Source organism: Erinaceus europaeus, chromosome 4 (assembly GCF_950295315.1).
Source record: "Erinaceus europaeus chromosome 4, mEriEur2.1, whole genome shotgun sequence".
In the NCBI taxonomy this organism is placed as follows: Eukaryota; Metazoa; Chordata; class Mammalia; order Eulipotyphla; family Erinaceidae; genus Erinaceus; species Erinaceus europaeus.
Window position 1 is genome coordinate 25,219,230 of NC_080165.1, and position 22,364 is coordinate 25,241,593.

Genomic DNA, 22,364 nt, shown 5'->3' on the forward strand with positions numbered 1-22,364 from the left:
TCGTTGTTGGATAGGACAAAGAGAAATGGAGAGAGGAGGGGAAGACACAGAGGGGGAGAGAAAGATAGGTACCTGCAGACCTGCTTCACTGCTTGTGAAGCAACTCCCCTGCAGGCCCGCCTGGGGCTCGAACTGGGATCCTTAAGCCGGCCCTTGTGCTTTGCGCCATGTGCGCTTAACCCGCTGGGCTGCTGCCCGACTCCCCCGCACTTTCCATTTGTTGTTTTTTTTTTTTAATATTTATTTTATTTATTTATTCCCTTTTGTTGCCCTTGTTGTTTTATTGTTGTAGTTATTATTGTTGTTGTCGTTGTTGGATAGGACAGAGAGAAATGGAGAGAGGAGGGGAAGCCAGAGAGGAGGAGAGAAAGATAGACACCTGCAGACCGGCTTCACCGCCTGTGAAGCGACGCCCCTGCAGGTGGGGAGCCGGGGTTTGAACCGGGATCCTTATGCCGGTCCTTGTGCTTTGCGCCACCTGCGCTTAACCCGCTGCGCTACAGCCCGACTCCCGTACTTTCCATTTTTTAAAAAATAATTTTCACTGCTAGGGCTATGCTTCTGTGTGATCCCCCCACTCCAGTAGACTCTGCTTTCTCAGACAGAAGAGGCAAGAAGAGGCAGAGAATGGTGGAGAGACAGCACAGCACTGCTCCACCACTCATGAAGTGTTTCCATTTGCGTGGTGTTGTCATAGTTTAATGATCCTTCACTGTCCTATCAGTATGACTGTGTTTGACAATGACAGTTGTTTGGCTTCAGGATGGCTGACATTTGGTTGCTATTGAGTATTTTTTTTTCACATGCCCCCAGTTGGTACGTAAGAAGTACATGCTGTCCTGCTTTCAAGATGCCCTCGTGAGGCACACCTCCCTGGTCGTGCAGTTGGTGGCTCAGAATCAGAGAGTCTGTCTCCACTTCATAAGTGTGCTTTTCGGTGAGATTATTGAGAAATTTGGCATGAGTTTTATGTGTATATCTGTTTTGGGGATCTTTGGGGAAAAGTTTACTTTTTGTAGTATGACAGTTTAACTTACTTGTAAATAATTTTGTCATAATGTTAAAGAAAGCGTCGACTCTCTTTTATATAGCACCAAGGAATGAACTTGGGTCCTGGTGCGTGTGTGATATCACCGAGCGGCTTTCCCTGCCCAGTTTTCTTTCATTCTTTTTTTGCCTCCAGCGTTATTGCTGGGGCTCAGTGCTGGTACTACAAATCCACTGCTCCTGGTGGCCATTTTTCATTTTTATTGGATAGGACAGAGAGAAATTGAGAGAAGGGGAAGACAGAGGGGGAGAGAAAGAGAGACACCTGCAGACCTGCTTCACCGCAGGTGGGGAGCCAGGGGCTCAAACTGGTATCCTTGAGCTTTGTACTTTGTGTGCTTAACCCAGAGCACTTCCCCAATTTTCTATTTTATTTTATTGTTATTTTTTTTATTTCTTTATTTGGGAGTTAATGGTTTACAGTTGACAATAAAACACAGTAGTTTGTACATGCATAACATTTCCCAATTTTCCACATAACAATACAACCCCACTAGATCCTCTGCCATCATGTTCCAGGACCTGAACCCCCCCCATTTTTTAAAATTTCTTTATTGGAGGATTAATGTTTTATAATCATCATTAAAATACAATAGTTTGTACATGCATAACATTCCTCAGTCTTCCATATAATAGTACAACCTCCACTATACAACCCCCACTAGGTCCTCCTCTGCCATCATGTTCCAGGACCTGAACCCTCCCCCCAGTTTTCTATTTTATTATTTCTTTTCTTTTTTGAGGAAGAGGGATAGAGTCATCACAGTACTGTTCCTCCATCTTTATGCCCTTTGTGCTCTCACGTGATGCCAGGGCTTGAACCAAGCCCTTCGTGCACATTAAGGCATGACTCTTAGCGAGTGAACTGTTTCCTGGCTCTCTGCTCTTTTTTTTAGTGGCTGGGCTCATGCATACATGATTCCATGCACTACTCCCAGTCAACTTCACTTATAAAAAAATTCAGATAGACTGGAGAGATAGAGGCAGAGAAAGAAGTAGCTGCAAAGCACTGCTCCACCATTTGTTGAACTTCCCCTGGTAATGTCTGTGGGTTCCCATGTGGTGACAGGCTATGAACCCAGGTCCTGGCGCATGGTCAGGTTTGTGCTGTACCATATGAGCGATCTCTTGACCTCCCACTTTTTTTTTTAATGGTCCACTTTCAAAGGTACATGATGCATTGTACGGCAACTGACTTTAATATAGATGAGAGGTTAGTAGGAGCGTGAAGATGAGCCTGGAAAATGTATGATTTTTCAGACTACAGCCTGAATGGTTTTTGAAAAGGATCATAACGTCCAGACAGGAGACTGCTGACCTGGGTGTGACCTGACTGAAGAACCTTCCTTCTTCTGTGCCTTAGTTTCTTCGTATAGAAGATGAGATGAATTAAAAGAGCCCTTCTTTTTTCACATAATTACAGTGTTCTAAGCGATGAGCACTTTTGGAAGGAGGGGAGCTAACTCGCATTGTGTGCTTTCCCTGCTAGAGGCTTTGCAGGCTTTTAACTGCCAAGATGGTTTTCAAGGAGAAGAGAATGGTCCCCAAAGCCCAAGGAGGTTATAACTCAACTGGCAGAACTGGAATTTACCTCAGGTCTGGTTCAGACTCCAAAGCACTCTGTTCTTACGTTGTGCCACATTGACTGTTTTCATTCTTTGAAAGCCAAGTAGGTCACTGAAATTTGAGGTTTTTTGGTGCCAAGGGCAGGATTGAGCTGTGACATTGCTTAACGCTACTATTAGCTTAGAATTTAGTGTGCTTATTTGGGCCTGTTTCTCTTTTAACTATTGACTACCCCTCCCTTTACTTCTCTCTGTTCCAAGGACTGTTATGCAATGTGGAAGATGGGAGTACCACAGACCTCTGTATTGAAGGTAAGGTTAAACTATATATCCAGCATTGGAAGCTGGGTATTTTAGTCAGAATTGCAGCTCTGTCTACTTGAGGCCTTAATGAAACATTCCATTTCAGAGACAGCTAAAGATAACTCAGTTTTCAGTTATTAATTCTGCTTTTCTTTCTTGGCACCTACTGTGTGCCAGGCACTGTATTGGAAACCTGGCACATAAATGGATAACATATAGTCTCTGCCCTCTAAGAGTTCACAATCTGGGGGAGAAATTGGCTGGCAAATAATGGCAGCTGATGAGTGTTGTTACAAAACTCTGCTTTACAGTCATTTTGGTAGGAGATTCTAGGCACACGTGGTGGTTCAGACTTTGGGATTCTTGGGTCTATCTGTAAAGACTTGAAAAGGAAGACCAGAGCATTAGGATGGAAGAATTCTTGCAGAAAGAACAAGAACTGTATCAGCAAGATCCAATCAGGAAACAGAAATCACACAAGTTATTTGAACAACAAAAAGCTTTAGGGGTTTAGGCAGTAGCGCAGCAGGTTAAGTGCACATGGCGCGAAGCACAAGGACTGGCATTAAGGATCCTGGTTTGAGCCCCTGGCTCCCCACCTGCAGGGGAGGGGGTCACTTCACAAGCAGTGAAGCAGGTCTGCAGGTGTCTGTCTTTCTCTCCCTCTGCCTTCCCCACCTCTCGATTTCTTTCTGTCCTATCCAACAGCAGTGACATCAGTAACAACAACAATAACCACAACAATGATAAAACAACAAGGGCAACAAAAGGAGGGAAAAAAAGGCCTCTAGGAGGAATGTATTCGTAGTGTAGACACTGAGCCCCAGCAGTAACCTTGGAGGCAAAAAAAAAAAAAAAAAAAAAGCTCTAAAGACTTATTTGTTAGGATACTTACCTGGCAGGGGAGATACCATGATCACAAGGTGGTTTTACCAGGGTGAGTCTTATCCAGTTCACTCCGGATGTGCTGACCCCTGTGATTTCTCCAAATGTGGGAAACTCAACTGCATAATTTGTAGTAGTGGGGGACTGTGTTTGTGCTCTCCCCTGTAAAAAAAAAAAAAAATATATATATATATATATATATATATATATATATATATATTTGTTAGGGAAGCTGAAGGCAAAATAAGCAGGTGGGGCCACTGGAGAAGCTGAAATAACTAAAACTTGAAATTTTATGGAGGAAAGATCCTATATATGAAAGACCTCTGAAGAGGTTTCTGTGAATTTGGTAGAGATGCCCCACAGTGCTGGGACCCATATCTTCAGGAGAAGCACTTGTATTTTAGGGGAAGAGAAATATAATAAGAGTTGGTACTAGAAGAACTGCAAACTGGACTTAGCTGTTGTTGTGAGAAGGCACTGCCATTTCCACCGCCGTGTCCCCTAGCCCTGAAATTCTAAAGCAAAACATGGAAGCATTGATTAGTATCTGAGAGACTCCAATTGGCCCTACCTGTTGAATATTTAGTGTCCTGTAGACCAGCAAAAAAACTTTGTTTTTGCTTATCAAGATGCACCATCCTGAGCTAGGGAAACAGAATAATGGTTATGCAAAAGATTTTCACACCTGAAGCTCTAAGGTCCCAGGTGCTAACCTAGCACCACCACAAACTATAGCTGAACAGTGCTCTGGCATACTTCTCTCTTCTCTATCTCTCTCATTCTCTCTCCATTTCTCTTATTAAAGATAAGTATTAAAAAAAAAAAGAGGGGGGAGCACATGGGATTAAGCGCATGTGACTCAAAGTACAGGGACCTGAGGAAAGATCTCGTTTTGAGCCCCCAGCTCCCCACCTGCAGGGGAGTTGCTTCACAGGAGGTGAAGCAGGTCTGCAGGTGTCTATCTTTCTCTCCCCCTCTGTCTTCCCCTCCTCTCTCCATTTCTCTCGGTCCTATCCAACAATGACGACATCAATAACAGCAACAATAAAACAACCAGGGCAACAAAAGGAAATAAATAAAACTTTCAAAAAATTTTAAAAAAGAAAAAAGAAAAGAAAATGCAGATAAATGCAAACAAAACTATTTCCTATCCCCAGTATAAGGAGATCAAAGTTCCAATAATAGTTACATACTTTCTTATTTATTTATTTATTGCTATGAGGGGCTTGGTGCCTGCACCAATAAATTCACCACTGCTGCTGGTTGTTCCTCTCTTTCTTTCTTTCTTTTTTCTATTTTATTTTATTTGGTAGGCAGAGAAATTGAGAGGAAGGGGGGATAAAGAGGAAGAGAAAGACATCTGTATCCTCCCTGCAGATGGGGAGTGGGGGCTCAAAACTGGTCATTGCTCCTAGTAAAATGTGCACTCATCTGGGTGTGCTGCTGTCTGGCCCCTCTTTTTTAAAAAAAAATTAAGAAAGACATATTTATTTATTACTCAACTAGAGAGAAATAAGGAGAGAGAGAACCAGACCATTGCTCTGGCGCATGGAACACCAGGGATCAAACTTGGAACTTCAGCTTCAGAGTCCAGTGCTTTATCAACTGTACCACCTCCAGGGCTTCTATCTTCATTTTCTTAACTGGCCACATGATTCATTAATATTCATAATTCTCTTCTCCCATTGCCCATCCTATGTATCTATTGCCCTCGGCTAGTATGTCAACTGCTGGAAAGTTTTAATTTTTTTAGAAAACTATTTATTTATTTACCACAGCACTGCACAACTCTAGTTTATGATTGAGGAATGGGGGTGGGGTTGAACTTAGGACTCCAGAGCCTCAGGCATGAAAATCTTTTGCATGACTATTATCCTTTCTCCCTGGTCTTCTGCTGGTAGAGTGGGCAAAGGAACTGAATCTGAATCTAAAAGAGCTGAATCTTCAGGGGCGCTGCCATTTCCTTTGGTGTGCTTTTCACTTAATTTTTACTTACGAAGAGCTGCAGAGAATCCCTGGTCCCCCCGGTCTCCCCCCAAAGACACCCCACTCCTCCTGTCCTCACCCATAAAGTGTAAACCCTACAGGTCCTGGTCCCCACAAAAGCTTCATAGGTGATTCTGATGTGCAGCCTTATTGAGAACCACGTTTAAAAAAGCACCAGAGTGGCTGGGAAACTGGCTTAACTGCAAGAGCATCGGACTTTCTCACGCCTGAGGTTTGATCCACGGCACTGCATGTACTGGAGAGAGAGGTGCCCTGGTTTCTCTCCCATTCTCTCTGGCTCATGTGATGGTCAGTAAAAATGAAATTATTTAAATTTTTACTTATAAAAAGAAAACACCACCAAAAACCATAGGATAAGAAGGGTACAACTCCACACAATTCCCACCACCGGAACTCTGTATCCCATCCCCTCCCCTGACAGCTTTCCTATTCTTTATCCCTCAGGGAGTGTGGACCCAGGGTCATTATGGGGTGAAGAAGGTGGAAGGAAGGTCTGGCTTCTGTAATTGCTTCCCCGCTGAACATGGGTGTCTGATCTGGGACCAATATTCAGCTTAATAAAAATAAATATTTTTTCTAATTTTTTTTTATTTTCTTGCCCCCAGGGCTATTGCTGGGGCTCGGTGCCTGCACCACAAATCCACGGCTCCTGGAGGCTGTTTTTCCCATTTTGTCCGATTTGTTGCCCTTGTTGTTGTTGTTGCCATTACTGTTGTTGCTGGATAGGACAGAGAGAAATGGAGAGAGGAGGGGAAGACGGGGGGGGAGAGAAAGACACCTGCAGACCTGCTTCACTGCCCGTGAAGCAACCTCCTGCAGGTGGGGAGCCGGGGGCTCGAACCGGGATCCTTACACCAGTCCTTGTGCTTCGTGCCAAGAGGACTGGGCAGTGGTGCATCTAGTTAAGTGCACACAGTACCACACGCAAGGACCTGCGCAGGGACCCATGAGAGGACCCAGGTTCGAGCTCCCGCTCTCCACCTGCCGCGTGGACACTTCACAAATGGTGAAGCATGTCTGCAGGTATCTATCTTTCTCTTTCTGTCTCTGTCTCCTCTTCCCCTCTCAATTTCTCTCTGTCTTATTGAATAAAATGAAGAAGAAAAAAATAAAACAAAAAAAAATGGCTGCCAGGAGCAGTGGATTGGTAGTGTTGGCACCAAGCCCCAGCAACTGGAGGCAGAAAAAAAGAAGAAAAGAAAAGAAATTAAAAAGCAACAAAAGGGTGGTCCGGGAGGTGGTGCATTAGATAAAGCATTGGACTCTCATACTTGAGGTCCCGAGTTCAATCCCCGGTAGCACATGTACCACAGTGATGTCTGGTTCTTTCTCTCCCCTTTCTCATGAATAAAGAAATAAAATCTTAAAAAAAAAAAAAGCAGCAAAGGGGTTGTTGGTGGTGCCTCCTGTTGAACACACACATTACTAAACTCAAGGATCCATGTTTGAGCCCCCTCCCCCACTCCCTACCTGCAGGGGAGATGCTTCACAAGCAGTGAAGCAGGTCTGCAGGTTTCTTTCCCTCTATTTTTTCCCTTTCTTCCTACCTATTTCCTCTTTCAATTTCCCTCTCTCCTATCAAATAAAAAGAGAAAAAAGAAAGAAAGAAAAAAGAAGGAAAATATAGCCTCTGGGAGCAGTAGATTCATAGTACCAGCACCAAGCCCCAACATTAACCCTGGTGGCACAAAACAAATAAGAGACCAAGTGGCCAGGAATCCTTTGGTTTGTATATGCACATATAGTTTAGTGGGGCTGGGGGTCGGGGAGGCAACAGAAAGGACAAAACACAAGCAAATCATTGCCGTACTCTGATTTTGACTAGAAGGCCTATGAAAAGTGAATTCTGGGCTGAGGGTTGTTTTCTGGTTAGTAATGCTATTGTATATTTTCAGTCCTTGTCCAGCTTACAACTCAGTTGAAACTAGAGCAGACCACTCTTTTCTTGCTGAATGAATGCCACAAAGAGGTTAGTATATACCTGTGAGTTATTGATTCCCTGTCTGAATCCTTAGATTTCAGAGCTGGGCCAACTCTGAATAGACTGGGAAGTTAAAACCCAGAGAGGAAAAGGGACGTGCCTGGGCTTGGGTGGTGGTGCACCAGGTAGAATATGCATACATTGCCATACACAGTGACTTGGGTTCAAGCCCCCAGTCTTCACCTGTAAGGGGAAGCTTCTCTCCACATTTTCCAATTCTCAATTTCTCTGTCTCTATCAAAAAGAAAGAGAATTTAAAAAGAAAGGGGCCGGGTGGTGGCACACTTGGTTGAGTACACACAGTACAGTGTGCAGGGACCCAGGTTCAAGACCCTGGTCCCCACCTGCAGGGGGAAAGCTTCACGAGTGGTGAAGCAGGGCTGCAGGTATCTCTCTGTCTCTCCTCCCTCCTCCTTCCCATCTCCTCCTCCCCTCTTAATTTCTGGCTGTCTCTGTCTAATAAATAAATAAATAAAGATTTAAATATATACATATGATAGAGGGAGCAGTGGATTTGTGGTACAGGCACCAGGCCATCAATAACCCTGGTGGCAATAAAACAAAAATCATTAAGATTCAAGCCCCCTGTCCACACCTGCTTCATGAGTGGTGGAGCAGGGTTGCAGGTGTCTCTTTCTCAAACTCTCTCCCTCTCAATTTCTTTCTGTCTCTATCAGAAAAAATGCCCAGTATGCCATGGTTCAATTGTGGTGATACTGAGCCCTAACAATAACTCTGGTAGCAAAAAAAATCATTAAGGGTAAAAACCTATCAAGAGTAAATTTAATACCTGCACATTAATATCAGTTTGGATTTACATATGAACACTTATAATTATTATGATGATATCTTTTAACTCTTACTGAGCACTTCATATTTGGTAGGCACTGTGTTAAGAACTTAACATTCGGGAGGCCGGGTGGTAACTCACCAGGTTAAGTGCTCTTGGTGCAAAGTGCCAGGACTGGCACAAAAATCCCAGTTTAAGCCCCCAGCTTCTCACCTGTAGGGGGTTGCTTCACAAATGGTGAATTAGGTCTGGTCTGCAGGTGTCTATCTCTCTCTCCCCCTCTCTGTCTTCCCCTCCTCTCTCGACTTTTCTCTGTCCTATTAAACAGCAGCAGCAGCAGCAACAACAATGGACAAAGGATGTCCTTCAGGCGCAGTGGGTTCATAGTGCAGGCACCGAACCCAGTGATAACCTTGGAAGCAAAAAACAAAAAAACAAATAATGGAGTCAGGCGGTAGCGCAGTGGATTAAGTGCAGGTGGCGCAAAACGCAAGGACTGGCATAAAGATCCCAGTTCGAGCCCCCAGCTCCCCACCTGCAGGAGAGTCGCTTCACAAGTGGTGAAGCAGGTCTGCAGGTGTCTATCTTTCTCTCCCCCTCTCTGTCTTCCCCTCCTCTCTCCATTTCTCTCTGTCCTATCCAACAACGATGACAGCAATAATAACTTCAACAATAAAACAACAATGGCAACAAAAGGGAATAAATAAATAAATATTAAAAAATATAAACAAAAACTTACCATGTGGGTGCCAGGTGGTGGCCACCTGAATAAGTGCACACATTACAATGCACAAAGGTCCAAGTCCAGATTCAAGCCCCTGGTCCCCACCTATGGGGGAAAGCTTCACAAGTGGTGAAACAGGGCTGTAGGTGTCTCTGTTTCTTAACCTCTCTATCCCCCCCCCATAATTCTCTCTCTATCCAATAATAAATACAATTAAAAATAAATCTTAAAAAAATGTACTCTTTAAAAAAAAGAAAAAGAACTTTATATGCAAAAACTTTCATGCCTTTAGCTCCAAGTTTCAATCCCCTGCACTACCATAAACCAGAACTAGCTGACTAGTGCTCTGGTTAAAAAACAAACAACAACAACAACAACAAAGACCAAACAAACAAACAAACAAACTTTACATGCAGTATCTCTACAAGCCATTTATTTAATTTTTTAAATTTTTATTATTATTATTTTTGCCTCCAGAGTTATCACTGGGACTCAATGCTGAGTCCACTGTTCCTGCAGGCCATTTTGTTTCCATTTTCATGAGCAGGACAGAGAGAAATTGACAGAGGAGGGCAAGATAGAGAGGGAGAGAAAGAGATAGACACCTGCAGACTTGCTCTACTGCTCGTGGGGAGCAGGGGCTTGAACTCAGATCCTTGCGTGCGTCCTTGCGCTTAGTACTGTGTGTGCTTAATAGGGAATGCCACTGCCTGACCCCCAAGCCAGTTTTTAATTTGTGATTAATAATGATTTTCAAGATTTTAAGATTACAGGACGTAGTTACACACTGCACACACAACTAAAGTTCTGTCCCAATGATAACTGCCATAGTTCTCACTAAATCTTAGAGGCAATTTGTTAATGTCTGTTTTTTTTTCCCTTTTGTTGCCCTTGTTGTTTTATCATTGTTGTGGTTATTATTATTATTGTTGTTGTTGCTATTGTTGCTGGATAGGACAGAGAGAAATGGAGAGAGGTGGGGAAGACAGAGAGGTGAGAGAAAGATAGACACCTGCAGGCCTGCTTCACCGCCTGTTAAGCTACCCCCCTGCAGGTGGGGAGCTGGGGGCTCGAACCGGGATCCTTAAGCCGGTCCTTGCGCTTCACGCCATGTGCTTTTAACCCACTGTGCTACTGCCCAGCTCCCTAATGTCTGTTCTTTTTAATTCTTATTCCCCTTCCCATTTTTGTTGCTCTTGTTGTTATTGATGTTGTCGGATAGGACAGAGAGAAATCAAGAGAGGAGGGAAGACAGAGGGGAAGAGACAGACACCTGCAGACTTGCTTTTCCACTTGTGAAGTGACTCCCCTGCAGGTATATGCAGTATCTTATTCATACCTTCCAACAACCTTATGAGATTGGCAGTGTTGTTTCCTACCAGAAGATTTAAGAGTTTTGCCTAAAGTGCTGTAGCTAGTCAGAAGGAAAGATGGAGTAGATCATATTGACTCTCCCTGTAAAGCATCAAACAGTGCCTGGCAAGTAGAAAATGCTCAGTAATAGTAATGATAGTGATTTTTTTCCCCCACAGAACCAACATTTATGTTTTTATGACATGCCCAACTTTCCAGATGTTTTTGTCTGTATAGGAGGCAAACAGGCTTATTTTAATTCAGTTTAACAAATACATCCTGTGCTCAGTACTGAGGACTCTGGGTAGAGTTGACTCAGTCCTTGCCCCTCGGACTTTGCAGTCCACAAGGAGAGAGAGATACTGAGCTAAAGAAACTGATTACAGGCTGTGGTGAGAGATGCAGAACAGTTGATGTTGATAGGGAAAGATAATTTTTGATGGGAAGTTCTGCCCTGTTCTGATTTATAAAATGAAATGTGTTTGCTTTCTGTAGCTGTGTAACTTACCCTCCATGAGAAACAGCCTGGCCACCCTGACTCTTCTTGGCAAGTTGGTGGATGCCACCCCTTCTCTGGCAGACAAGCTTGTAATGGAGCACAGTGAGTGATTTGTGGGGATGAGCTGCCACTACCCATTCACCTGCTTTGATGACACTTGCTCGTGGGTTGTCCATTCATCAGGTGTATCTGGGAAGTCATGACTTTCCTTGCCTCGTTTTCCCAGCTGCAAAACGTGCTCTGTGTTGGCCAGTTTGAGAAAGTGAGCTTTTTAACTCTGGTCTTGGGCTATTTCTAGTCTTCTAACACAAACTAATTAAGCTTTAAAAAAAAAGTTTGTGTGTGATGATGAGTTAATTTTGGAGTAGAAACACATTTTTCCTGATCTGTAAAAAGTGAACAAATAACACACAGAGGATTTACCTAAGGGTAAATCAGTTCTCTGAGCCTTGGTTTTCCCTTGTAAGTTTCCAGAAAGTATTCACTGTGGGGATTATAGGAAGCTATCCTATTGGAGGTAACAGCTTGGAGTCTAATATAGAACTTGACATTGTGAGGTTTCTCTGGCCTCTTGGTTGTTTTCTCCACAGGTGACCTGATGGAGCATCTATTGAGGGGCTTAGTATACCCCAATGAGGGGGTTCAAGCTTCTGTCTGTTACCTCTATGGGAAACTATACTCCTCACCAATGGCGGCTGAGATGCTATCAGGCCATTTACGAGAGAAGCTATGTCCCATCTTCCTTTCTATCCTGAATGGTGCCCAGATAAAGGAGCTTCAGATCAACTGCTTGGGTAAGAGACAGAACTGCAAAGACAAAAATACAGAGGCTTTGGAAGTCTTCTTGAGAATATAAGGTATTGGCTACTTGAGTATGTGTGGGGGCGAAGTTTAATACTTTGCAAAGAGTAGAGGCCATGGAGAAAAAATGCACAGACTCCATGAAAGATGCTTAGAGCCGTAACATTCTAAGAGCATTCCTTGCCTTTAGGAGGAGGTGAGGAGTAAAAGTAGGATAGAATTTTTTCCACTTCTGGTCTTTAATGCTTGGCCTAGTACATCCTGTCCTTTGCACATTGCACATTATATCCTGTCCGTTTGCTATTTGGAAAATAATCTGTGGCTTCCTGTGACCTCCCCAGGTAATATTTAGATTTCTGTGTTTGTTATTTGAAGTTTTTAGGAGCTCCAGTTAGTCCCTCCAGTCTCTTCTGCCATTTCCTTCCATAAGCAAATGGACTAGTAACTGGGTAGATCCAGAGTAGGAGTTACAGGGAAATGTCGTGCCAATAGTTTCTTCTCACATTTTAGCCAAGAGCTCTCTTATGACCAGTCCAACTACATACAGTTAGTGTTCATTCTGGGCCAGACCATGTGCTGGATGCTGGGGTCATAGAGAAGATCAAACTCAAGCTCTAGTCTGACAGAGTTCATAGGCTAGAGTGGGATACAGAGGTGGACAATTCGAGTTCTAGGTGGAAAGTGCTATCATAGCAGAAGGTGAGATTCAATTTAATAGAGTACTAGAAGTACTATCAAGAACAATTCAGCTAGGAGAAGAAATAAAAGACACCCAAAGCAGAAAGGAAGATGATCTATTTACAGATGTCGTCAACTTACATGTAGAAAGTCCTAAAAGATTTCACAAAAAATATTAGAACAGATTCAGTAAAGCTGCAGGATACAGCAACTTTATAGCTTTTGTTTCATTCTCTTAAAAATAATGGGTGACACCCTTGATGGGGATTGCATTAAGTCTATATATAGCTTTGGATACAATTTTCATTATTATGATGTTACTTACTGGGGCCGGGTGGTGGTGCACCTGGTTGAGTGTACATGTTATAATACACAAGGACGTGGGTTCGAGCCCCCATTCCCCATCTGCAGGGAGAAAGTTTGCAAATGGTGAAGCAGTGTTGCAGGTGTCTCTCTGTTTTTCTCCCTCTCTATCACCCACTTCCCTCTGGATTTCTGGCTTTCTCTATCCAATAAATAAAGATAATAAAAATCATTTATTTCTATACACTAGCAATCAGCTGTCTGAGAAATATTAAGGAAACAGTCTCATTTGCAGTGGCAGCAAATAAATGAAAACACTTGGGGATATTTCTGGAGACATGAAGTTTCTAGAGTATGTCTGCATGTACTCTGGTGTCGGTGCTCCTCTTGCCTCATTTCTCAACTCCTTTGTTTCCTAGGTTTGCTAAGGCAGTTGCTGAAGTATGATCTTTTTGTGTCCATGATTATGAACAAGTCTGCACTGGCAGAAAGTGCTGAGAGTGATGATGGAAGCCCAGAAGAGAGCTCTCTACCTCTGGTACTCAAAAAGGTGGTTGTCTTGTGAGTCCTGGTTTCTAGGTCTAGTAACAAGAGAACTGGAATGCCTCCTGGCCTTGTCCACATCTATCATTCCTTCTAACTATAGGGTACCCTATTAGAGGGCTCAATGTGGGTATCTCTTTTTCTAATTTAATTTCTAGGCAGTCTTGGGGAACAAACTGGGGAGCTTGTACATGCTCAACTCCTCCATGCAGTCTTCCTGGCCCAATTTCTTTATCCCACATACTTAGGGGAAGTAAGGAGAGCGGGAAGAGGTAGCAGTGCGCTGCTCCTTCATCCCTGGAGGTCCTCTGGTGCTGTCTGGTGCTTCCATGTTGTTTGGGGATTGAATCCAGGGCCTGAGACACAATAAGGAATATGTGCTAATTGCTGAGCTACCTCATGACTCCAGTGTGTGTGTGTGTGTGTATCTTTCTGTCTGTTTTCCTCCCTTCTCTCTCTCTTTCTTCTTCTTTCTATTTCTTCCCTTTCTTTTATTTTTTGCCTCCTGGGTTATTACTGGGGCTCGATGCCTACACCATGAATCCACTCCTCCTGGAGGCTATTTTTTACCCTTTTGTTGCCCTTGTTATTTTATCATTGTTGTAGTTATTGTTGTTGTTGTTGATGTCATTTTTGGATAGGACAGAGAGAAATGGAGAGAGGAGGGGAAGACAGAGAGGGGGAGAGAAAGACAAGACACCTGCAGACCTGCTTCACTGCCTGTGAAGCGACACCTCTGCAGGTGGGGAGCCGGGGGCTTGAACCGGGATCCTTAAGCTGGTCCTTGTGCTTTGCGCCACCTGTGCTTAACCCCCTACACTACCGCCCGACTCCCTGTTTATTTTATTTTTGAGAGAGATGCAGAGAGAGAAAGACACAGAGAGAAATACCAGAGCACTGCACAGCTCTGGCTTATTGTGGTGCGGGGGGATTGAATCTGGGACTTCGAAGCCTCAGGCATGAGAGTCTCTTTGCATAACCATTATGCCATCTACCCTCGCCCCCATATGCAATTTTATCTCTCTTGGTCTCTTTTTCATTCATATATGTATATGAATGTGTATATGCATACATGTATATGGAGAGAGAGACACACAGTAGCACTGCATTGCTATAGCACCACCCAGGTAGTATGGGATTCGAACCCGAGCCTGTGTGCTTGGCAAGGAATATTCTCTACCTGGTGAGCTATAGCTCCAATCCCCCAGTAGGCTGCTTTTTAGTCATGAATTATTTATTTACTTATTTTTTGGGTGATAGAGATTGAGTCCAAATTCTCATACCTGCCTATTTCTCCAGCTTCTCCTCTCTAGAGATGAGACTCTGCAGGTGACCAGTACTCACTGTATAACAGCGGTGCTAGTCCACTGCCCAAGGAAGCATGCCCCAGCCTTCATCCATGCTGACATCCCAGGTAGGGCTCCTAATCCTCCCCTCTGAGGACCAGTGTTCTGAATGGAGATTAGGTCACAGTAGCAGACATAGAAGCAGTCTTTTCAGGGGTTCCTTGATATCTCATCTTGGAGGAGTGAGTTGGTGGAAATTCAGTTGTATCTGACACTCTAGGAAGTAGGCTTCATAATGCCTGAATCCTCTTACTACAGATTTATTATATGACCTTGAGTCATTTGTTACTAGTCTTGGTCATTTGAATGACCCTCTCAGAATAAATTCTTGTGGGAGGGGTGGCAGAAAGACTAGGAAGACAAGGGAACTCATTTTCTCTAGGGTTTGTTATGAGCCAGGATAAGCCCTGAATGGATTGTAATGTTGCCACATATAGGCACTCATCTTCACTGTTTAATGGATACGGGAGACAAGGATCAGAAGAGGGAAACTGGTTGAAATCAACAAAGCTGGTCACTGGCAGAGAAGTGACGTAAAGTCCAACCCCTCTGGATCTAAGAACTATATTTTCATCCTGCTGCTAAACAGAATTAGGAACCTGAATTCTTTTTCTACCTCTCCCTTCTTTCTAGGCCTCAGTTTCCTCATCTTTTAAAAGACAAACATTAAAAGACCATAATCCTACGGACTCTTTTTAGGTTTACATGTGAATTATTGATCATGTCCCTTGGAGAGGGTTGATGAACAGATAAAGTAACAGAAGTGAAATATGTTGGGAGCCAGGTAGTGGTTTAAGTGCTCACAGTATGAAGCACAAGGACCAGCGCCGAAGATCCCGGGTAGAGCCCCCGGCTCCCCACCTGCAGGGAGGGTCACTTCACAAGTGGTGAAGCAGGCCTGCAGGTGTCTCTCTATTTCCGTCTCCCTCTCAATTTCTCTCTGTCCTAGCCAATAAAAACTGAAAAATGGCTGCCAAGACCAGTGGATTCGTAGTGTTGGCACCAAGCCCCAGAGATAACCTTGGAGGAAAACAAACAAACAAATAAAAAACCCCAAAAGTGAAATGCTGCGTGTATCCAAGTCCCTGATATTACTTAAGGGATTGGGGGTGGGGGGAGGCTGGGAAATCAAGATCACTCAGCTATTTCTGGATTTTTTTTTCTTTTTTCTTTCTCCTTCCCTAGAGTTCCTCTTTGAGCATCTTTCTTCTTCCAGTGAAGTGCTTGTCTGGTCCAGCTACAGCTGCTTAATACTTTTGGCAGAAGAACCACTCTTCTTTTCCAAGTGTCACACAGTGTATGGTTGGTAGTAGGAGTCCTGGACAAACTCTGGGTTGGGTGGACAGTGCTTTGGAGTTGGGTATCGGCAGCGGTGCTGAGGACTAAGTGATAGTGATGCCTTGGAGGGCATACTGAGACTGGTTGTTTCCACAGCTCAAACTCGTAACCAGTGCAGTGATGTGCAAGCAATGATGATCAAATAGTTTTTTTTTTTTTTTTTTTACTAATTAACAGAGATGTATAAATTTTCTCTCTCTGTAAGTTCCTTTTGTACCTTAAAAATAAGTTTAAGTTTTACTCAGCCTTGTATTTAGTGCTTTCCTCTGCCCCAGGGATCTGTTCATCCACTAGTTTTGTTGATTTACCCTTTCCGTTTTTTTTTTATTTCTTTATTGGGGAATTAATGTTTTACATTCAACAGTAAATACAATAGTTTGTACATGCATAACATTTCCCAGTTTTCCATATAACAATACAACCCCCACTAGGTCCTCTGTCATCCTTCTTGGATCTGTATTCTCTCCACCCACCCACCCCAGAGTCTTTTACTTTGGTGCAATACGCCACCTTTCTGTTTTTTTAAAAAAAGATACTTATTTTTTATTCCCTTTTGTTGCCCTTCTTGTTTTACTGTTGTAGTTATTATTATTGTTGTTATTGATGCCATCATTGTTGGATAGGACAGAGAGAAATGGAGAAAGGAGGGGAAGACAGAGAGGGAGAGAAAGATAGACACCTGCAGACCTGCTTCACCACCTATGAAGCAACTCTCCTGCAGGTGGGGAGCCGGGGACTCGAACTGGGATCCTTACACCGGTCCTTGTGCTTTGCACCACGTGCGCTTAACCGCTGCATTATCGCCCGATTCCCATCCTTTCTGTTTTTTTAAAAATGCCCTTTTCTCTTCACTCTCAGTGATACCTTCCTTGATTGTTGTTCTTATTTATTTATTTATTTTGCTGCTAAGATTCAATACCTGTGCAATTCCACTGTTCCTGGTGCACTTTTTCCTTCTTCCAGATAGAGGGTGAGAGACAGGAAAATAGAGGGAGAGGGAGGAGAGACCACAGCACAGATCATGTGCTGGTGAAGCTTCTCCTTTGCATAAGCTTGCACGTGGTAGTGAGGGGCTTGAACCCAGGTCCTCACACATAATGAAGTGTATGCTCTATAGGGTGAACTCTCTCTCAGCCCTGACTGGGAGTTTTTATATCACATCTGTATTTTTAGACTGAGAATATTGTGTCACTCACCTCATACTATGTTCCTAGACAACAGGATGGGACCTAGAGAATTAGAGATGCGTGTCAAGGAATCACTACTTTCTGGAAGGAGAGAGAGAAACAATGTGAATTGAGCAGCTCTGCCAGAGTGGATCTTGAAAAGTTTCTTGGGAGTTGGGCGGTAGCGCAGCAGGTTAAATGCATGTGGCGCAAAGTACAAGGACCAGTGTAAGGATCCTGGTTCGAGCCCCCGGCTCCCCACCTGCAGGGGAGTCACTTCATAGGCGGTGAAGCAGGTCTGCAGGTGTCTCTCTCTCCCCCTCTCTGTCTTTCCCTCCTCTCTCCATTTTTCTCTGTCCTATCCAACAATGATGACATCAATAACAACAACAATAATTACAACAACAATAAAAAACATGGGCAACAAAAGGGAAAATAAGTAAATAAATTTTTTAAAAAAGGTTCTTACAGGAAGGGATGTCTCATCTGCTTCTTCGAGGAAGAATAGGAGTGTGTCTAGTAGAGAAGATGCATCTCCTTCAGTAGACTTTTTACTACATATCTTGAGTACCAGGGCTCGTGCGGGGCTTCAGGGAGACGAATGAATCAGATAGGCCTTCCCTCAGATCACACCACCCGGCCACGTGAGCTCAACTTTGTGAGGGCCATCCTTGAGGAACTTCCAGCCAGTGTGGGCTGTTCAGAGGCTCTTGACTTCTCCTGGGCAGGTTGTGAAGGAATTACAAAACACTGACCTCTGCTCTCATCTGGAGGCAGGAATTGAGTCGGTAGTGAGGAGCCTACAGAGAAGCCTGAAGACAAACAACATGGAGCTGCACAAACAAGGCCTGCTGCTCTTTGCGGAGATCCTGACTCGGTGAGCAGAGCAGTGGAGCAGCAAGCCTGGAGGTGGCAAACTGGAAAAGGAAAGAAGTGTTTATTTCTGATGGGATCAGTGATGGGCGCTCACCCACTCATTTCCTTATTTATCATTTCTCAGGCAGCCAGAGGAGATTAAGCTGTTCACAAGCTCAGCCATGTGTGGAGATGCTAGCCGTGCCCTCCAAGAGGCAGTGAGCAGCCCTGTGCTGGGGGTGGCTGCTGAGGCAGTGAAGGCCACTTCTGCCTTTCTGAGGTGAGAGACCTAGACAGGCTGAGCGTTTCATCTCCGAGGCTTATTAAAGGAAGTTTTCCTCTGTTGTCTATTTCTGGAACTGCCATTCACATGCTGTACATCCCGGATTGACTGGTCACCTGCTTCTCTGGGTTTACTGAGAGGGTTTTTTTTTAAAAAAATATTTTTGTCATTGTGCACTAGCTTTTGGTTTTTTCCTTCTTTTTTGTGTATCTAAGAAATCTTACTTTGTGTATCTGAGGAGGCATTTACCTTGTGAATGTGTGATTTCATCGTTCTTGGGCTGATCTTGCCTTGCCTTTCCTCTCCGTCTTTCTCTTCCCTTCTCGTTTCTTGCTTTGCCGTGAGAGTTATTGCGGAGACTTCACGTCTGCATGATTCCACCACTCCTGGCAGATTCCTCTTTTTGTTTTTGATAGAGGGAGAAAGATAGAAAAGGAGAGACACCACAGCACTACTTCACCACTCGTGAAGCTTCCTTCCCCTGTTCAGGTGTTCATGTGCATGTGCGGGAGTTGGGGTCTCAAACCCCGGTCCTCAGTGAAGCGGTAAAGTGTATATTTATTGGCTGAGCTATCATCAGGCCCTCTTAAATCTATGTTTTTTTCACTCAGAGAGACAAAAGACAGAGGAGAAACACTAAAGCACTGGACCTTCCCTTGGTGCCTGTGCTTTAACTGCATCACGCCAGGGTTTTAACCTGGGCCACACTTATGGCAAGATGCCCCCCTACTGGGTGAGCTATTTATTCAACTTCTGGGCGATTTTCTCATCTTTATGCTTCAACACTTCTATTGAATTCCTTCCTTCCTTATTTCCTCCTTTCCTCTTTTCCTCCCTTTCCTTCCCTCTTTCTTTTATCTCCTCTATCTATTTAATAAGCTGAGACCTCATTCTTACCTTGCCAGGCTAACTTTTCATTCAAACTGAGGTAGAGAGGAGGAGAGACACTATAGCAGCAAAGTGTCCCCAGTGTGTGGCATGGAATGCCAGGGCTCCAACCTGGGTCACATGCATGACTGGGCATGCACCCTGCCCTATTCGTATTCCTTGAGTTTTATTTCTGATTTTATATTTTTCATTTGGAATTAAATTTCACCTTAGTATTTATTTATTCATATATTAATTTTTGCCTCTAGTCATTGGGCCTTGGTGCTGGCACTATGAACCCACTGCTTCTGGTAACCTTTTTTTTTTTTTCTCTCGAGGACAGAGAGAAGTTGAGAGGGAGGGGCCGATAGGAAGAGAAAGACACCTGCAAACCTGCTTCACCACTTATGACAACATGTGTGACTTCACTGTTCTGGAGATGCTTTTCTATTTTTCTCAAATAGAGAGAGAGGGAGAAACCATAGAGCCAGAGCTGCCCCTGCTGCTGTGGCACTCTCACGTGGTAGCAGGACTAGACCCTTGGCAGTAGGCATGGCAAGGCAGATTCAACCAGTCATTCAAAAATATTTATGCAGGGAGTCGGGCTGTAGAGCAGAGGGTTAAGCGCAGGTGGCACAAAGCACAAGGACCGGCATAAGGATCCTGGTTCGAGCCCCGGCTCCCCACCTGCAGGGGAGTTGCTTCACAGGCGGTGAAGCAGGTCTGCAGATGTCTGTCTTTCTCTCCCCCTCTCTGTCTTCCCCTCCTCTCTCCATTTCTCTCTGTCCTATCCAACAATGACAACAACAATAATAACTACAACAATAAAACAATAAGGGCAACAAAGGGAATAAATAAATAAAATAAATATTTTAAAAATATATATTTATGCAATGCTGCGGATTGAACCCAGGACCTTGTGCATGTACTCTGCTGTTGAGTCAACTCCTTGGCCATTTATTTTATATTTCTTTTTTAAAATATTTATTTTCCCTTTTGTTACCCTGTTTTTTTTTTAATTATTGTTTTAGTTACTATTGATGTTATTATTGATGTCATCATTGTTGGATAGGACAGAGAGAAATGTGGAAAGGAGGGGAAGACAGAGGGGGGAGAGAAAGATAGACACCTGCAGACCTGCTTCACCGCTTGTGAAATGACCCTGTGCAGGTGGGGAGTCGGGCTCAAACCGGGATCATTACGCCAGTCCTTGCACTTTGCGCCATGTGCGCTTAACCCACTGTGCCACCACCCAACTCCCTATTTTATATTTCTTTCTTTTTTAATGTTTTATATTTTTTATTTATAAAAAGGAAACATTGACTAAACCATAGGATAAGGGGTACAACTCCACACAATTCCTACCACCAGGTTTCAGGCTTGGGAAAAAAGAAAAATAAAAAAACTAGTATAGGCACAGGCCCTTTGGAATATAACTAAAATATGCCTGCTAGCTATCGACAAAATGGAGGCCCCCCAACTCTTCATCTGCACTATTCCAGCCTAGTTTACATTTCTTTTTTATTTATTCTTTTTTTAATTGTTGTAATTATTGTTTTTTATTGATGTCGTCGTTTTTGGATAGGACAGAGAGAAATGGAGAGAGGAGGGGAAGACAGAGGGGGAGAGAAAAAGACAGACACCTGCAGACCTGCTTCACCGCCTGTGAAGCGACTCCCCTGCAGGTGGGGGGCCGGGGGGCTCGAACCGGGATCCTTGCTCTGATCCTTGTGCTTTGCGCCACGTGTGCTTAACCCGCTGCGCTACCGTCTGACTCCCTTCCTTTATATTTCTATGAATGAAAGGTAGGGAGGCAGGAGGGAGAGGGAGTGACAGCAAAACATCATTCTATTATCTATGGAGTTCTATTTGTCTCTTTCTCTGTTGCTTTTTTGTTTGTTTTGTTTTTTAATTGCCACCAGACTTATTGCTGGGGCTTGGTGCAGGCACTACAAATCCACTGCTCCCAGAGGCCTTTTTTTTTTTCCCCCTAATTTGATAGGATGGAGAAAAATTGAGAAAGGAGAAAGGACAGGGAGTTAGGGAGGGAGTTAGGGAGGGAGGGATGGAGGGAGAGAGGGAGAGGGAGAGGGAGAGAGAGAGGGGGGGGGGCCCACAGACCTGCTTCACTGCTTGTGAAGTGTCTCCTCCTAGGTGGGGAGCGAGTGCATGAGCCTGGGTCCTTGCAGGTTAATTTATGTCCTTAACTGAGTGTGCGACCGCCCAGCCCCTGCCCGTGTTGCTCTTTATGTGGCTAGAGACCACATCTGTTACTTTTGCATGAAAGACTTACATTCTGCTTACTGTTTTCCCAGCTCTATCTGTTTTGTGTCTTCTACTAGAATGTATATGTCAAGAGATCAGGAACCGTGCCAGTTTTTTCACCACTATCTGCCTTGCTACTAATAGGCAGTGAATATGTGAATGAAAGATGTTAAAATGGAGGGCGAGACTAAGTGCTCCTTGGTAGGAATGTAATGGAGGAAACCCATATTTATTTACGTACCTTTTTTTTTTTTTTGCTTTCCCTTTTAAAAGTATAAATAAGTAACACATTCAAATAATAAAAATAGGGGCTAGGCGGTAGTTCACTGGGTTAAGCGCACATAGTGTAAAGTGCAAGGACCTGAGCAAGGACCCTGGTTTGAGCACACACCGCCCCCCTGTTCCCCACCTGTAGGGGGCCCACTTCACAAGTGGTGAAGCAGGTCTGCAGGTGTCTATCTTTCCCTCTTCTCTCACTTTCTGTCTGTCTTATCCAATAAAATGGAAAAATAGCCACCAGGAGCAATAGTGTAGGCACTGAGCCCCTACAGTGATAACAGTGGAGGCAATAAGTAAATAAATAAAACATACAGAGAATAAAAAGAAGTCTTTTAACCCTATCTGTAAAGAAATTAATTTTAGTTTATTTTGGCTTTAGCTCTTGTGATGTGTCTCTAAATCTAAACACTGTGCTTACAGTATGTACGTCAGTTTAGAATATTCTCATTGGCTTATCCAATAAGAAAAATAGAAACTTACCTC

At 43.8% G+C, this 22,364-nt stretch overlaps 2 protein-coding genes and 1 non-coding gene across 4 annotated transcripts in view; 2 read left to right on the top strand and 1 right to left on the bottom strand.

The window, feature by feature from the left end:
- The window catches only part of TNFRSF13C (TNF receptor superfamily member 13C), a 328,540-nt gene that overhangs the window by 108,707 nt on the left and 197,469 nt on the right, over window positions 1-22,364 (bottom strand). The gene's annotated exons all lie outside the window — the stretch shown is intronic.
- MEI1 (meiotic double-stranded break formation protein 1) overlaps window positions 1-22,364 on the top strand; it is a 97,817-nt gene that overhangs the window by 3,987 nt on the left and 71,466 nt on the right. For both annotated transcript variants that reach the window (XM_060189045.1, XM_060189046.1), the window contains exons 2-11: window positions 814-937; window positions 2,874-2,924; window positions 7,706-7,779; window positions 11,154-11,259; window positions 11,748-11,951; window positions 13,359-13,489; window positions 14,782-14,896; window positions 16,014-16,130; window positions 18,110-18,209; window positions 18,333-18,467. In XM_060189045.1, the coding sequence (XP_060045028.1) occupies window positions 814-937; window positions 2,874-2,924; window positions 7,706-7,779; window positions 11,154-11,259; window positions 11,748-11,951; window positions 13,359-13,489; window positions 14,782-14,896; window positions 16,014-16,130; window positions 18,110-18,209; window positions 18,333-18,467 (1,157 nt within the window). The remainder of the gene's footprint in view (window positions 1-813; window positions 938-2,873; window positions 2,925-7,705; window positions 7,780-11,153; window positions 11,260-11,747; window positions 11,952-13,358; window positions 13,490-14,781; window positions 14,897-16,013; window positions 16,131-18,109; window positions 18,210-18,332; window positions 18,468-22,364) is intronic.
- LOC132538344 (U1 spliceosomal RNA) lies at window positions 3,803-3,965 on the top strand. The gene has a single exon (XR_009549741.1). It is a non-coding gene; the product is annotated as a U1 spliceosomal RNA (small nuclear RNA).